At 41.8% G+C, this 18746-nt stretch overlaps 1 protein-coding gene across 1 annotated transcript in view; it reads right to left on the reverse strand.

The window, feature by feature from the left end:
• Positions 1-396: 396 nt before the first annotated feature.
• LOC127410321 (heparan sulfate glucosamine 3-O-sulfotransferase 5-like) overlaps positions 397-18746 on the reverse strand; it is a 97593-nt gene continuing 79243 nt past the window's right edge. Inside the window, exons 2-3 of the mRNA XM_051645522.1 lie at positions 5109-5243; positions 397-1661 (exon numbers count right to left, since the gene is read on the reverse strand). Coding sequence (XP_051501482.1) covers positions 728-1661; positions 5109-5215 — 1041 coding nt within the window. The 5' untranslated portion in view covers positions 5216-5243 and the 3' untranslated portion in view covers positions 397-727. The remainder of the gene's footprint in view (positions 1662-5108; positions 5244-18746) is intronic.

Raw genomic sequence — 18746 nt, forward strand, 5'->3', positions numbered from 1 at the left:
CCGGGGAAGCATGCACCCGGACCCCCCTGGATAAAAGGTTTATTAGGCAGATTTCTGTATGTACCCTCAGATTAAATCCTGCAGACGCCCCTGATAAATCCTTCAGGCTTATACAAATCAAAGATTCTGTAATTATCTGATCTGATTACTGTGACATTGAAAGGGTAACTTGCAAACATAGAACGACAAATTGAAAAATATTACTTCATGAATTTTAGAAAAACTAAAAATACACAACAGAACAACGATTTTTCAAAGCTTTCAAAGATGTTATGTTTTATTTGGGGGGTTTCAAAACACTCAGACACTAATTATGCGCAGTCCAGCAAAGTAATCATTAACATACTGTATATCTATCACATTAACATATCACAGAGCTTATGCAGTACATCCACATCCAAAACTTTCTGTCAAGGCACAGAAACACATTAAAGGTTAAAGATAGGGTTTAAAGAATCCAGCAGGGGGTTATTAGGATTTGTGGGTCTTGTATCATCCTAAATGGGTTTATTTTGCAATAATGACTGACTGACTGTACATTATCCTTCTTATTACACAGCTACTTCCAAAATGACATGAAATATTGATTTGAGTTGAAATTACTCTCAAAACAGATTTCCTTTCAGTTTAAATTACAGATCTTTGACATGTTTGGTCACATTTCCAGAAGAAACATAAAAATACTGCTGCTTCAGAAGTCTCTGCAAGTCAAGTGCTATCGAAATCCTCAGGGCCAGCTGAATGTCCTGCCAATGATCTGGTAAAACTTCTGGTTAAATGGATGGAAAAAGCGCCACAGTTTTTCCTTGACCGAGAGGTCCACATCTGGATGGATCCGGCCCTTACTGCCTGCCAGGCACTTGCTGAACATAAAGTTGAAACGCAGGCAGAAGAATCCACGTGTGGTGTTAAAGTACAGATTATACTGGCTGACCCGTGAGGGAAGGTTCAAGAAATGCTCCACCAGCTTTATTTCTGGCAATGGGTCTGTGATCAGGCGGTCTCCATCAACTATGTGAAACTGCTCCACCGGAAAGAACTTTAACCAGCGTTCTAGGTGCTTGGTGTAGATGCTTGTCCGTACAGCCTTGTACTTTGTGTTCACCTCAAAAGTGTTGGCATCAATTGCGAGTTCCTCAAACTTGTGGTACGTTTTGTTCTTGCGCTCCTTCCCCTCTAGGACCTGTGTGTAGTCAGAAACAGCTCGAGTAGTGGGCTCACGAACGATCACAAGAAGTTTAATGGAGGAATTCATCTTAAAGATCCTCTCTGGTACCTCCTCTGTGATGAAGTACGCAGGACTCTTCTCAATAGTGATTTGATGAGGAAAGGAGAAAGGCATCTTTTCGCGGTACCAGTCAATGCCACGGGCATAGTTCTTGTCATTGTCAAAAAAGTGGATCTCCTGGGATGCCTTGACAACAGCAGGGTGAAGATTGAGCATCTCCAGCAGAGCACGTGTGCCGCCTTTCCTCACCCCGATGATGATGGCTCTGGGCAACTGCTGAACAAGATGGTGCATGCGCAGCTGCTCCCTTGTGCTGTTGGTCCTGCGCAGCTCGTGTCGAAGAGCTTGCTTGTGCTGCAGCGTTTGTAAAGAAATCTGTCCTGGCATGCTAGCAGGGAGCAGTCTGCTATCAATGGGGCAGACCGGCTGCAGCCTGCAATGAAGGAGTGTAGACAATGGCCATAAATAACCACTTAGTAAATAAATTAATAGACTAAAAAATGGATGAAGAAATACATGATATTGATATATTATTAATAATACTTGAAAGTAAATTAGTCATTAAAAATGATTCCAGTGTGTTGGGGAAACTACTCTGAAACTACAAGCTACACATAGGTTAAAATTGTAACACTCAAGCTTCCCTTTTAAAAAGTAGGTAACTACATTGAAGCTACTTAAAGACATAGTTCACCCAAAAATGAAAATTCTCTCATCACTGACTGTTTAGATGCGTTTCCGGCGATGTGCATTTCAGTGATGGATGATACTGGAAACTGTATGTGTGTGCGTCTAGTTTACACTGTGTTTTGGACTATGTCCTGAGGATGTGTCTTTAGGGTATTTCAGCGTGGATTGCACGTTTTTGCGTCTATCAGCATGGATTGCTTGTGAACCAATCATAAAATGATTCAAGCTTTGCAAAGGAACTGTAATTGAAGGATGGGGCAGTTAAAAACACTTGGACCTGATGCAAAACAGTAAGTAAACAGTTCCATTCATGAATATTTCAAATGTCATGACTGTTAGATAGTCCAGTGTAGACAGTGTGTGAGTGTTAACATTTTTGCTTGAGATGAACAGTTTAATATATTCAGATGCAATGTGTTGGATGTGTATCATTATTATGTGTAACCCCTGAAATTTTGTTTTATAATGTTGTAGAGCTTGTTCATTCTCTTCAGATTGCGTTTCAAACGTGGCTGAATTTGAGGTTCTGCACAATGTTAGCCAATCAGAACAGTGGGCGTTTATGTGGAAGTTTTAAGGAGGTGCTTATGCCAAAACCGAGTGTTTCAGACATACAGGTGCATCTCAATAAATTAGAATGTCGTGGAAAAGTTCATTTATTTCAGTAATTCAACTCAAATTGTGAAACTCGTGTATTAAATAAATTCAATGCACACAGACTGAAGTAGTTTAAGTCTTTGGTTCTTTTAATTGTGATGATTTTGGCTCACATTTAACAAAAACCCACCAATTCGCTATCTCAAAAAATTAGAATACATCATAAGACCAATAAAAAAAAAACATTTTTAGTGAATTGTTGGCCTTCTGGAAAGTATGTTCATTTACTGTATATGTACTCAATACTTGGTAGGGGCTCCTTTTGCTTTAATTACTGCCTCAATTTGGCGTGGCATGGAGGTGATCAGTTTGTGGCACTGCTGAGGTGGTATGGAAGCCCAGGTTTCTTTGACAGTGGCCTTCAGCTCATCTGCATTTTTTGGTCTCTTGTTTCTCATTTTCCTCTTGACAATACCCCATAGATTCTCTATGGGGTTCAGGTCTAGTGAGTTTGCTGGCCAGTCAAGCACACCAACACCATGGTCATTTAACCAACTTTTGGTGCTTTTGGCAGTGTGGGCAGGTGCCAAATCCTGCTGGAAAATGAAATCAGCATCTTTAAAAAGCTGGTCAGCAGAAGGAAGCATGAAGTGCTCCAAAATTTCTTGGTAAACGGGTGCAGTGACTTTGGTTTTCAAAAAACACAATGGACCAACACCAGCAGATGACATTGCATCCCAAATCATCACAGACTGTGGAAACTTAACACTAAACTTCAAGCAACTTGGGCTATGAGCTTCTCCACCCTTCCTCCAGACTCTAGGACCTTGGTTTCCAAATGAAATACAAAACTTGCTCTCATCTGAAAAGAGGACTTTGGAACACTGGGCAACAGTCCAGTTCTTCTTCTCCTTAGCCCAGGTAAGACACCTCTGACGTTGTTTGTGGTTTAGGAGTGGCTTAACAAGAGGAATACAACAACTGTAGCCAAATTCCTTGACACGTCTGTGTGTGGTGGCTCTTGATGCCTTGACCCCAGCCTCAGTCCATTCCTTGTGAATTTCACCCAAATTCTTGAATCGATTTTGCTTGACAATCATAAGGCTGCGGTTCTCTCGGTTGGTTGTGCATCTTTTTCTTCCACACTTTTTCCTTCCACTCAACTTTCTGTTAACATGCTTGGATATAGCACTCTGTGAACAGCCAGCTTCTTTGGCAATGAATGTTTGTGGCTTACCCTCCTTGTGAAGGGTGTCAATGATTGTCTTCTGGACAACTGTCAGATCAGCAGTCTTCCCCATGATTGTGTAGCCTAGTGAACCAAACTGAGAGACCATTTTGAAGGCTCAGGAAACCTTTGCAGGTGTTTTGAGTTGATTAGCTGATTGGCATGTCAAAATATTCTAATTTTTTGAGATAGTGAATTGGTGGGTTTTTGTTAAATGTGAGCCAAAATCATCACAATTAAAAGAACCAAAGACTTAAACTACTTCAGTCTGTGTGCATTGAATTTATTTAATACACGAGTTTCACAGTTTGAGTTGAATTACTGAAATAAATGCACTTTTCCACGACATTCTAATTTATTGAGATGCACCTGTAGGGCCAATGACAGGGTGGAAAATGATCATGTATTACTAAATCATGACTGTTTTAAGGCAAAAATTCCTGGCATTATCAGGGTACCTCAGGGAAGATAATAAAACTATATACAAAAAAAGAGAATTTCATGACCCCTAAGAGATTCCGACTTTTAAAAACCGTCTTTATAGAACAGTAAAGTTGTAAACTCAGTCATGACGTCATGTAAAAAGAGCCAAAATGACAGTGGTCTCAGCAGTTAAAGGTAATTTACACATAAGTCTATTTGATTAAATATTTTTCTGAGCATTGCCATAGAAGGGTCATTCTCAAGATATTTTGATTTCGGAATTTCGGTTCTGTTTTCACACACAAAAGCTGAGGGTAAACGTTTTTTGACATTATTTTTAATCATAAAGGACAACTTGACTGTTGTTTTTTAATTTATTATTTAATTTTGTCTCACGAATGAAGCAAGGGTTGTAACACCAGTGACAACAGCACCAGTGACAAATTATCCGAAAAGATTAGTTCCACCACACCACTGATCAGACTAAAATCAATAAATCATACCATTAAATAGATTATTTATTTTTTTTTCAATAAAAGTCTTTCATGTGAACATTAAACAATGTAACACCAGAGACATATTTAAATGAACCACGTGGAAAAAATACAGTTAAAATGGTGGGAAAATCCCTATATGCACATTTGAGTAGCCTCTTCTTCCTCTGAACATTGACCTTGGAAGTTCTTTTCCGCAACTTTTTGTATTTTCAAAATACAAGATTTTAACATTGATAACACCAGTGTCATAAAATCAAGGGACAGCTGACATTCTGAAATTATGTGAAAGCAGCATTAGTTACTCCATGATTATAACTTTATTTTTATATTCTTATAATTTTATTCTATTTTTGTTCCTATTATGTAAGCTTAAGTACACAATGTTGTCTTAATGCCCACTGTATAGATGGGACTTGAGTTTCTTTGTAAATAGATGCTACGATACCGATTTAAAGTGCCCACTCTGGCAACCAGATAGAGGAGGCTCCCAAGGGCCAGACTACCCAGCACAAAGAGCCTCTGCCTCAGCCACTGCTGCTGTGAAAGAAGCATCGCCCTCCATCAAACAGTCTTCCTCAGCCTGTACAGAGACACACACATATATAAACATGATTAATCAACACACATCCTCTCATTTACACATTGATTCATAGCCTGCTTCCATCAAACTAAAGTCTGCATCTTTCTCAGTTTATAAACACACACACTTACACATGCAGTACAACACTAATCAACTCAGCACCTGGGAGGGAGCCAAATGTTTTTTAACACACACTAAATCATCTCTTACAAGTCATTAAGCCAGAAAAGTGCTGCAGTGCCATTACAGAAGACAGTCACTCCACAGACAGACAGACAGACCGACACATACACACACACACACACACACACACGTTGGTGCGGCTTCCTTATGAGGACTCTCCATAGACATAATGATTTTTATACTGTACGAACTATAGATTCTATCCCCTAACCCTAAACCTAACCCTCATAAAAAACTTACTGCAGTCTTATATATATATATATATATATATATATAATATAAATTGTTTAGTATGTTTTTTAAGTGATTTTAATTATGGGGACACTAGAAATTTTTTCATAAACCACATTTATAGCATAATACCCTTGTAATTACCAGTTTGTAACCTTAACAAAAGTCCTCGTAAACCAACCAGACCCGCCCACACACACACACACACAGACACACACACACATGTGAATGAGCACATTCATTCACACATGCATGTCAGCAGACAAATTGATAGAACCGACTGTATGATGAACAATTGTTTGTTATGTGCCTGAAGGCAAGGAAGTAAATATTAAATATTGGGGGGACAAAAGATACAATTTTGAGAAATGGCCATTGAAAACTCTTCATTTATCAACAACCAATTAAATATGGTGGGTGGGGGTTCATAAAGCTGTTCCCAGATTCCTTTGTATTTTAGTTGCAAGGAGAAATTCAGATTAAAGGAAAGGTTCACTCAAAAATAAAAATTGCCATTATTTACACAAAAAGTATACATTCTAAAGAATCTTCTTCAATTAATCTCTTCTCCAGACGATGACAGTTCATAGTGACCACATTTGTCACATCCATAAATGTATCATTAACCTCGTGCAATCCCGCGTACACATGCGTGGACTTTGTATTTTGGCTTCGCTATCTGCAATGTATAATTTAAATTCATTTAAACTGACTGATCTCAGTCATGTGACCAAACAACATGGCGCTGACCACAGCGGAGTTTGTCTTTGGGAGAAATGGCAACAAACATACATCTGGTAAGAAACCTAATTAAGTTTTTACATTGAAACATGTTTGAGTCAAAACATTAGTCTATATTTTCATCCGATCTGCCATTTTTTAAATTTCAGCGATTTATCGCGAAATGCCACGCTGTTAAAACTAATGTACACTTATGTGTACTTTAGTGCATTTGTTCCTTAGAAATCCTACAGTTACTGCCTTTCAATCAAGTTAATTACCTTTAAGTGCATTATACTTGGGTTACATATATTTAAAAAATAATAATATTTATGTAGTTGATAGATATATGATAGCTGAAGGGACAGCGATAATGAACAAGTAGGAAATATAGACATTATTTTAAATTCGCTTAGTTAATTTTAAAGTAAATTGATTTGTAATGTTCTTGCTTTTTCCATGAAGAAATCAGTAACCTGATTACAATTTTAGAGAAGTAATTAGTAATGTGTAGTATATTACTATTTTTGAGTAACTTACCCAACACTGGTTATTGACTGATAATCTTCTCTGTCGAAGCTCTGAAATCTCATTTCTGTTTGCATTCAAAATAGAAAATTATCGCATTACACCAGGTTTGATCTCATTGATGCAGATTTTATCTTATATTTTTCTCATATATAACTAAACTTGACGTGCCATTTTAAATATGCATATTAAAATTTGGTCTGACTTGGAAAATAGCAAAAGAGTCATATGGACTACTTTTATGGTACCTTTAATGTGTTTGAGCTTGGCAGCCATGTTCTTTATGAACTATCATTGCATGGAAAGTGTGTAAATATTTTTAAAAATTCTCCCTTTATGTTGACATGACATGGTGAGTAAATGATGACAACATTTTATTTCTTTCTTTTGTTGAACGATCCTTTTAAGATCTTTCGTCACACATTTCAGTGTGACTTTTTCAGTGAAAAAATAAAAAAGCCTTACCATTGTCTCTACATTATGACTTTACACCCATGACACACAACACTTTTCTACAAGAATGTTTCTCTCTTCCCAGGAGGTGGCGCTGTGTGTTTGTATTTAGAATGCCTGAGCTGACATTCAATTTTTAGAGTGTACTTGATTCAGTTTGATTTTTGCAAGATCTAAAAATGAACGATGACTGCTGATAGAGTTCCTAGACAATTGATTAGATTCGAGAAGTGCATACTGAATATTCAAATACTGCTGGCATGCTGAAGAGGTAATGAATATGAATGGTCTAAAAAGCATTTCAAGACAGACGTTACTATTTTTAACTCTTGAATTACATTGATGTACACACACACACAAACACACACCATGTAATATCAAGAGTGGACAAATGACACACAAAGACTACCCTGAGGTTGGGTTAAGAGGCCAAGGCTCCCCTGATTTTTAATATCTGTATGAATCCTTATAAAAGCCACAGCAGATGGTTAATATCTTTCTTGATACAATACAGGAAAGCCAATATCCCATATTACAGGCAAGTGTGTGTGTGTGTGTGTGTGTGTATGTAAGAGAGAGAGAGAGAGAGAGAGAGAGAGAGAGAGAGAGAGAGAGCTCTAAGTACAAGGAGAATTAAATTATCCAGTGTACAGTATCTACTGATGGGTGCTCGAAAAGGAGTAAGATATGGTCTATAGAGATGGCTATATGGTATGTAAGGAACATTTACAAAGGGTAGGTATGGAACATTGTTATAGGGTAACGGTACATAAGATATGGATTGTACAGTGTAGGGGTTAATGTGTTTTGTCATGTAAACAGAACACAAATCAAAAAGTGCATCTTACCCCTAATGGACACTTCAAGTAAGCAGCACAACACAACAAAACCCATCACTCCTATTAAAATCAATGAAGCACCATGCTTGCAGTGTTGACAGCATTGCTGATTATGGTGAAAGCGATCAGGTTTTGTTGTGTTGCCTATCCGTTGACACGCTTACGGTCACATTGTATATGCTATCATACAGCCTAGCTCTGTTTCTTATTAACATGGTAAGAAGACAGTTTTGTAATTATTGCAATTGAGGTTCTCAATGATGACAACATCATGCGGGTCACAAAAAAATGTCTTGACGTTTGCTTGTCGCCCGCAGCTTGTCTAGACCTTGTTGAAGGGAATGACAAGAACTAAATCCACAATAATTACCGAAAGAAATGCATTAAAATATTTAACATTTCTATAAATTGAACAGCTAATATGGCAGGAAGTGCTGGATGACTGCTCACGACTGACTGTGACCATAATGCAAAGTGGGAATGCAATTTCAGGATGATTTATGAGGCAAATGGTTCACTAGCACTGGTAGATTTTTTCACTTGTTTTGACTTTAAATAACAATCTGCCAGTACAGCTGGACAAAATACACATGTTAAAAATGCATTCTCTGAAAAAAGCCTTAATATTGTATGCAGTGTTGATTCTAAAACAAGATAAAACAAGAAAACAAATTGTTTTACAGATTTTTAGATATTTTTACGAAAAAATTCTCATCAAGAATAAGATTTATGCCCTAATATCAAAGGATTTTCTTTATATATTAAAAAAAAATAAAAAATAAAAAATATGATCATGCATGTAAAATGGCTAGAAATATCATTTTAGCTTAGCATAAAGCTAAATGTTCATAAATGTTTATTTCTATTTCTGCTGCTCCAAACTTACTTCTCAGTCTGCTCATATGAACGTTACACATCTTAAGAAAGTGTTTCACCGCTGTTCAACAGCTCTTTAGGTCGCATCATTTATATGGATAGATGTTGTCCAACTGAATAGACTAAATATTAAATGGACCAAATGACAATAAAATGCAAAGTAATCTCTTTAGTAATCAAAATACTTTTTGAATGTAACTGTATTTTGATTACCAATTATATAAATTGTAACTGTAGTGGAATTGTCACATTTAAATGTGGTTTCCTTGTCATGTGACCCTCGTTTCACCATGTTTATTAGTCCTGTCTTTTCATTGGTTTATGTTTATGTATCTTGTTATCTTATTATCAGTTCTGTTTTATTATTGGTTCCTGTTTATTAGTCTTGTTATCATGTTCATTAGTTTAGTCTCGTCATTGGTTGTCTATATCATGTGGTTATCCATGGCCATGTATTTGAGCCCTCATGTTTGCCATCGTCTTTTGTTAAAAGAACATCTGAGAGTTTAAATGTATATACAGTTGAATTATATGCTATGTTAATAGCATTAGAATGGACTCAACAGACCAGGGATAGCAACATTCTAATATGTAGCGACTCTGTGTCAGCCCTTATGAGTATTAAGTATGGAATAACTCGAAATCATCAAGAATTATTGTATGACATTTTGTTTACTAACTCGAGGATATGCAGACTAGGGAGAAGTATTACATTCATGTGGGTCATGAGCACATGTGGGAATACAGGGATATGAGAAAGCTGATGGACTGGCAAAAGAGGCAACAAAAAAGGGACACGTTGATGTCAAAATTAAGTTATCAAAGTCAGAAGGGAAGAATCTAGTATGGAAAAAGATAATGGAAAAATGGCAACATCAGTGGGATCATGAAAAGAAAGGGAGACATCTGTACAGGGTTCAAAATAAAGTAGGTATGGTAAGAGAGAGGGGAAATAAAAGGAAATAACAAGTTAAAATAAGTAGACTAAGGATAGGTCATTGCAAGCTAAATAAAACTCTACTATCATAGGAAAACATCCTACAGGTTTATGCAATGAATGTCTGGAGGAGACAGTTAAACACATTTTATGTCATGCAGGAGATATTCACAAGAAAGGGAAGAGATGAAGGAACAGCTAAGGAGAAAGGACATAGGAGAGTACAACATTAAAATTATAATAGAGTGTGAAAATAATGATCAAGGAAGGAAATATTTGATTAATTTCCTAAGGAGGACTGGACTGGAAGGATGAATCTAATTAACAAGGACTAAGTTAGAGAAAGACGGTAGGTGGCAGTAATGCAACAATTTGGATGCCAACTGCCGTAAAACACCAAGGAAGAAGAAGAATTGTCTTTTGTCAAGTATTGTGTTGGTGTAACGTTGTGTTATTGTTCTTTCTATTAGTCTAGTCCGGTCAAGCCATTGTTCATAGTCAAGTCAAGTTTAGGTTCTGTTTTATAGTCTGTTTTGTTTTCACTTTGGATTCAATAAAATAACTGCACTTGGGTTCTCACATTCATCTCCTCATCTTCATCTTGCTTCAGTTTTCCTGCCTAACGTTACAGAATACTTGACCTACAAAATGAACCCAGCAGTTAGCTACTGCGTTCAAGTCAAGGGAGTCTTTCCATTGAGGAATTATTTATGGAGTTTTGTGGGCTATTTGACCGGATGTACTTCAATGATGTCGCTCTCAAGGACTGTTTTCATATTGTCTTAAATGAGCCTCTATGCTCCATGATGCCTGGAGGCAAAATTCAATGGACTCTGGCTCAGTTCATGGACTATGCCCTGGTGCTGAGTGGTTCGTCTTTCACTGTGGGAGTGGCTGATGAGGGACTCAGCAATCCCAAAATGGCTGCCATATCTGAGTCGCCACGGTCAGCGAGCCAATGCCCACACCTGCCACGGTCGGCGAGCCAATGCCCATGCCTGCCACGGTTGACAAGCCAGCGCCCGAAGCCTCATCATGCCATGTTGCCATGTCTGCCATGTCATGCCATGTTGCCACGCCTGCCATTCCTACCTGGTCATGCCATGTTGCCATGACTGCCACGTCATGCCATGTTACCACGTCTGCCATGCCTAGTCAAGAGGCCCTGCCTTACCATGTTGCCACATCATCTACATCATGCCATGTAGACACGTCTGATTCATCATGCCATGCTGTCCCACCTGCCATGCCAAGCCAAGCCGCCACGCCTGCCATGCCTAGTCAAGCGGCCCCGCCTTGCCATGTCACCACACTGGCCCCACCATGTCAAGTCAGCACGTCTATCCTGTCATGCCATGTTGCCATGACCCCTGAGCCTGCCACAGCTCCATCCCCTGAGTCTACCATGGTTCCATCCTCAGAGACTGCCACAGCAGTGTTCATGACCATGGAGGTTGTTCCCCAGTCACTGCCTGTGCTCATGACCACAGAGGTCGTTCCACTGTCACTGCCAGTGTTCACGGCCATGGAGAATGTTACCCTGCCACTGCCTGTGCTCATAGCCACTAAGACTGTTCCCCTGTCGCAGCTAATCCTTGAGACATCCACAGCTCCGCCCTCTGAGCCGCTCCCTCCTGAACCCTGTCCAGCGGCCGCAGCCCAGAACTCTGTCCCCTCTGCCCTGTGGCCACCTCCCAGGCCTCCTGTCCCTGCCCTGTGGCTGCCTCTCAGGATTCCTGACCCTGTCCCTGCCCTGTGGTCACCCCCCAAACCGCCGGAACCTGCTCCCTTCCTGGAGCCACTTCTCTGGTCACTGGCTCCGCCCTGGTTTCCGTCTCGCCAGGCCATGCTCCACACCGTGTCTCACCAAACCATGCCTCAAGGACCACACCTCCCCAGCTCCCTATTGAACTATTGTTAGTTTTGTTTATATTTGGGCTTCAGGAGCCGCCCCTTGTGGGGAGGATATGTCACGTTTAAATGTGTTTTTGTTCATGTTTTGTTTTCATGCCTTTTATTTTGAAATTAGTCATGCTTCCTGTTCCTGTTTCATGTCATGTGGTTTCCTTGTCATGTGACCCTCTTGTTTCACCATGTTTATTAGTCCTGTCTTTTCATTGGTTTATGTTTATGTGTCTTGTTTTCTTATCAGTTCTGTTTTATTATTGGTTCCTGTTTATTAGTCTTGTTATCATGTTCATTAGTTTAGTCTCATCATTGGTTGTCTATGTCCATGTATTTGAGCCCTCATGTTTGCCATTGTCTTTTGTCAAGTATTGTGTTGGTGTAACGTTGTGTTATTGTTCTTTCTATTAGTCAAGTCTAGTCTAGTCAAGTCATTGTTCATAGTCAAATTTAGGTTCTGTTTTATATTCTGTTTTGATTTCACTCTGGATTCAATAAAATAACTGCACTTGGGTTCTCACATTCATCTTGTCATCGTCTTCATCTTGCTCCTGTTTTCCTGCCTAATGTTACAGGAAAACAGTTACTAATATTTTGTATTTTAAATATGTAATCCCGTTACATGTTTTCCTTTACTTCCCAACCCTGATGACCACTCTTTTCTAGTAATGAAGGTGGAAGGGGCACCTACTGTCTGTTAAGATCCAAAATGAAAACAAGCACCAATAAACTACCATAAAAGTAGTCCACATGACTTGTGTGCTATATTCTGAGTCTTACGTAAATGCATGTATCAGAGATAAATGCTAGGTAAAGAGGCACAGCTCATGAGAAACACCTGAGGAAGCAGTTCAGGGCAATCTAATATCAGGAAACAAATCTTACAATCTTTTCTGTGCAGCTCAGCACTCTTTATTTAGCTATTTTCTCTCCTCACCATCTTTCTATCTCGCTCTCTCTTTTCCTATAGTTGTGGTGTGATGTTAACCTTATTCTGCTGTGTATCTGGCACTTGATAATGTCTGCTACTTCACTTCAGCCAAACACACATGCACACTGAGGCCATACAGGAAGCCAGCCAAAGGGCAATGACCCTGAAGATTGGCTTAGCACACCTTTCATCACTCCACTATGGATATTTTATCACCCAACAGGAGAGAGAGCACAGAAAGAAGCAGAAAGAAGAACGACCAATAGAGAGATAAGGTCAGGTGTTTCAGGTCACTGTCATGACTCTCCTTACAATTAGCCACCAGTGTCATCCATCCATCCATCCATCCATCCATCTTTTAAGATGAATGGAACTCTAAAGGAAACTTGTCCCTGAACAGTTTAAAAACCACCTTTTTTCATCCTGTCTCATTATACAGCCTCCGAAGGCAGCATATTCCAGTTTTCAAACCCAGCCTGTGTCTTCAGGTTACGGATTTAGACTGGGCGCATGAGCCGAGAGTGCTGTATCCTGATGCTGAAGTGAGAGGAAAGATGCCTCGCTACAACGCAGCACACGCTGAACTCAGCGGACAACATGTTGAAAATGCACTATAAACTTATTTATCACCACAGTCTTTTAAAATATAGGCTTTTATGACTCAACATAAATACTGTACTGAAATACTCACTCATTTACTTAGTCTTGATGCAAGTTAACCACACAGTAACAGGCATGCAATACTTACCTCATGTAAACTAGATTTCATGACTGTTTAGTGTATAATAGAGTTCAATTACCCACTCTCGATAAACAGCTGATTATTTATATCCATCATCCCAGCAACAATTCGATGTAGTAATCGAGAAGCTAGCCTAATCCTTACCCTTGCAGCTAAAAGTTTGTTTACAAATGGCGGCTGCCGACCCCTTGGGTTTCTCAAAGCTATTTGTGTGTCATAGGTTTTTGACCAATCACAGGCTGCAGCACCTCCCACAGTCCCTCTACGCCCCAAAAGTACCTACCTCAGAGTAGGAGCTAAAGTTTTTTCCTTAAAATGGCTACGAGGAACTATAGTTCCTCAGGTGAGGAAGAGACAAAAAGTCCAGGGAAAAAGTACCTAAAATGGGCTTTAGTCCCTGCAGTGGGAAAGGGCCTTATCTATCTGTTTGTAATCACTGCAAATATCAGCTTTTATGAAGCAGCACAAAACTATGGAGTGAACTACTAATCCACTGTTTAAAAAAAAAAAACTTTTGTTAAAGTTTAACATGCAGTGATGGTATACAGATTCTTTTCAATAAATCTGACTGAATCCAGGGCCTGTATTCACAATTTTTTTTTTTTTTAAATCTTACCACTAGGAGTTCTACAAAGAGTTCCTAGCTAAGAGTTTTTGCTTAAAACCCATTTACAACACTGCTAAGAGCAAGTTTTACTAAGGCTAATGAATAGGGGGAAGTCTTAAGGTAAGAGTAAAGATGGAGTTGGCCTCGTTGCTACGAATGATGTCACATTTTATGAGCATGCTTTTTAAATTGCCCAGAGTGATTGGTAGACAGGGAACTGCTATTTGTCAGCAAGTTTACTATACATACAGTGGGACATACATACATACATATACTATATATATATATATATATATATATATATATATATATATATATATATATATATATATACACACACATATAAATAATGCGGCAGTCCCATAGACATTCTATGGGCGGTACTGTCTTAACACACTAAAATGGATCGTTACACTCTCTCCTATGATAGAGCCGTGGAGGTTGTTATCTCAGTAAATAAAAGAATCTCTGATAGCGCTTCCCTGTCAGTGATCAAATCATGGAGGAAGGAGCTCTTAGCGCTATATAATGTACAAAACAAGCTAAGATGGGTCTTGTGACAGAAATCAAGTATTTTTCAGCCTATGTAAGGTGCATGGTGAGTTCAAAGAGGCGCTCGACGCTGGTGTTGACGCTCTGACATGAATCATGAACACAGCTTCACGATTGCTGTAACAAAGCGGATAGCCACAGTTTACCGGCAAATTAATATTGTGGAGGATGAGAGTTTAAGAGATTTAATGCCCATTGCAATGAATATGCAACCTTTGTGGAGACCAGTTCTTTCAATTAGCCAAACTCCCACTTAGACTTCAGGAAACGTTTGATGTGACTTGAATTGGTGTTATTTTAGTGCATTTCTATATTTATATTGTGGAATGCTTCATTTGGAAAATGTTAATAAGGCATTATATTGCTACATATTGTTTTGTTTTCCTTCTATGATAGAAATAAATACATTTTGACAAGAAAAGAAGTATATATAGTGTCAAATTTCAGCACTTTCAAAATATGCAATTAATCGCAATGAATTACAAAATGTTTTGCGATTAATCGTGATTAAAACATTTAATCGACTGATATATATATATATATCATATATATATCAGTCAATTAAATGTTTTAATCGCGATTAATCGCAAAACATTTTGTAATTCATTGCAATTAATTGCATATTTTGAAAGTGCTAATCCGGACCGTCCGACTCGGCTAAGCGATTCAGTTTGCCAGGCGCCCGCCCATGTTCAGCGGTATTCACTTCACCTTGCTCAAGGGTGAAAACGCTGCCACCCTGCACGCGGAGATCGCTACCCTCCTACGGAAGGACGCGATAGAAACTGTCCCTCCAGCCGAGATGAAGAAAGGGTTTTACAGCCCCTACTTCATCGTACCGAAAAAAGGCTGTGGGTTGCGGCCAATCTTGGACCTGCGAGTACTGAACTGGGCTTTACACAGACTCCCGTTCAAGATGCTGACACAAAAACGCATTCTGGCGAGCATCCGGCATCAAGATTGGTTTGTGGCGGTAGACCTGAAGGATGCATACTTCCACGTCTCGATCCTTCCTCGACACAGACCCTTCCTGCTGTTCGTGTTCGAGGGTCAGGCGTATCAGTACAAAGTCCTCCCTTTCGGCCTGTCCCTGTCTCCTCGTGTCTTTACGAAGATCGCAGTGGCTGCCCTTGCCCCGTTAAGGGAGGTGGGCATTTGCATTCTCAACTATCTCGACAACTGGCTAATCCTAGCTCACTCTCGAGACATGTTGTGCGCACACAGGGACCTGGTGCTCTCACACCTCAGCTGACTTGGGCTTCAGGTCAACTGCAAAAAGAGCAAGCTCCTCCCGGTTCAGAGCATTTCTTTTCTCGGATTGGAGTTGGACTCAGTCTCCTTGACGGTGCGCCTTACGAACGAGAGCACCCAATCGGTGCTGGCCTGTTTGAAGGCGTTCAAACAGAAAACAGCGGTTCCACTGAAATTTTTTCAGAGGCTCCTGGGGCATATGGCATCCTCAGCAGTGGCCACCCTGCTCGGGTTGATGCATATGAGGCCGCTTCAGCACTGGCTCCAGACTCGAGTCCCGAGATGGGCACGGGGCATTGTTTGCAATGGGCACGCAGCAGCCGGCCTCTGGATGGGCCCGCGACTGCATTGGCACATCAACTGCCTCGAGTTGTTGACAATTCTGCTCGCCCTGTGGAGGTTCCAGCCGTTGATCCAGGGCAAGCACGTGTAAGTTCGGACAGACAGCACGGCAACGGTAGCATATGTCAACTGCCAAGGCGGTCTATGCTCTCGTTGTATGTCACAACTCGCCCGCCGTCTCCTCCTCTGGAGTCAGCAGCACTTCAAGTTGCTGCGAGCCACTCACATCCCGGGCAACCTCAACACTACAGCGGATGCGCTGTCACGGCAGGTTACCCTCAGGGAAGAGTGGAGACTCCACCCTCAGGTGGTCCAGCTGATTTGGAGTCGATTCGGACGGGCACAGGTGGACCTGTTCGCCTCCCAAGAATCCTCCCATTGCCAACTCTGGTACGCCCTCACCGAGGCTCCCCTTGGCATAGATGTGCTGGCACACAGCTGGCCCCCTGGCCTGCGCAAATATGCGATTCCCCAGTGAGCCTGCTTGCACAGACCCTGTGCAAGGTCAGGGAGGAAGAGGAGCAAGTCATCCTGGTAGCACCCTACTGGCCCACCCAGACGTGGTTCTTGGACCTCACGCTCCTCGCGATAGCTCCCCCCTGGCAAATTCCCCTGAGGAAGGACGTTCTCTCTCAGGGACGGGGCACCCTCTGGCACCCACGCCCAGACCTCTGGAATCTCCATGTCTGGCCCCTGGATGGGACATGGAAGACCTAAGCGGTCTACCACCCGCGGTGGTAGATACGATCACTCAGGCTAGGCCCCCCTCTACGAGGCGCCTGTATGCCTTTAAGTGGCGTCTGTTCGCTAAGTGGTGTTCTTCCCGACGCGAAGACCCTTAGAGATGCGCGGTCAGATCAGTGCTTTCCTTCCTGCAAGAGAGGTTGGAAGGGAGGCTGTCCCCTTCCACCTCAAAGGTGTATATTGCCACCATAGCAGCACACCACGATGTAGTCGATGGTAAGTCCTTAGGGAAGCACGACCTGATCATCAGGTTCCTAAGAGGCGCCAGGAGGCTGAATCCCTCCAGACCGCGCCTCGTTCCCTCATGGGACCTCTCTGTAGTTCTTCAGGGTCTACAGAGAGCCCCCTTTGAGCCTTTGCAGTCAGCCGAGCTCAAGGCACTCTCCTTGAAGACTGCCCTCCTGACTGCGCTCATTTCCATCAAGAGGGTAGGTGACCTGCAAGCGTTCTCTGTCAGCGAAACGTGCCTGGAGTTCGGTCCGGGATACTCTCCTGTGATCCTGAGACCCGACTGGGCTATGTGCCCAAGGTTCCCACCACCCCTTTTAGGGACCAGGTGGTGAACCTGCAAGCGCTGCCCCAGGAGGAGGCAGACCCATCCCTGTCATTGCTGTGTCCGGTGCGCGCTTTACGCATCTATTTGGATCACACGCAGAGCTTTAGAATCTCTGAGCAGCTCTTTGTCTGCTTTGGTGCACAGCGGAAAGGAAGCGCTGTCTCCAAGCAGAGGATCGCCCACTAGCTCATTGACACCATAACTATGACATATCTCTCCCAGGACATGCCGCCCACGGTAGGGCTACGAGCCCATTTTACCAGAGGTGTAGCGGCTTCCTGGGCCCTGGCCAGAGGTGCCTCTCTAACAGACATTTGCAGAGCAGCAGGCTGGGCAACACCCAACACCTTTGCAAGGTTCTACAACCTCTGGGTGGAACCGGTTTCGTCCCAGGTAGTGGCATGCAACACAAGCGGATAAGCCCGGGATAGCTGGCCGGGTTTATCGCTTGCACATAGCGCCTTCCATCTCCCTGGGACCTGAAGATGTGCGCCATTAATTCCCAGTAGTGTTCACAAACTTTGTTCCCTGGTTGACTTCCTCCGAGCCCTGTGGCAGTCGAGTTTTCGGAGAGACTTGCTGCCGGCCCAGTACACGTGCTAACTAAGAGTCCTGTTCTGGAGTAGGTGCTCCACATGTGGCGGTTCCCTGTAAGGCTAACCCCATGCGATATATATCTTCTACTAGTTCGTTTCCCTGTTGGCAAACTGCGCCTTCCTAGGGCAGAGCCCCTCTGGGTAGAGCCCCTCCCCCATTGGGTAGGATCTACCTTGAAGACTCTCCACATGGTCGGAAAGACCATGTGACATATTCTTCCATTTAAATATCCCCCCCTCTCTTTGGGCGAGGTGTGGTCTCTGCGGTGTCTTCCCCTTGGTAGGGACACCCCCCCAACTAGACCTGGTGGCCCAGTCGGATAATCCCCCTTCTTTTTTAGGGAGTGGAAAAAGAGAAGGGGAAAAGAGGCCACGACTGGGTTAAGCCTGTCTCTATCTTTTGGGTAGTCGACTTGTCCCTAAAGGGCCGTTCGACACTCATGACTATGTTGAGGGAGGTTACGTTTTGACCTGGTGTGCTGGCTATGAGGCACACAGTAGTCTGCCCAC

This window comes from Myxocyprinus asiaticus, chromosome 19, assembly GCF_019703515.2.
Source record: "Myxocyprinus asiaticus isolate MX2 ecotype Aquarium Trade chromosome 19, UBuf_Myxa_2, whole genome shotgun sequence".
NCBI classification, from domain to species: Eukaryota; Metazoa; Chordata; class Actinopteri; order Cypriniformes; family Catostomidae; genus Myxocyprinus; species Myxocyprinus asiaticus.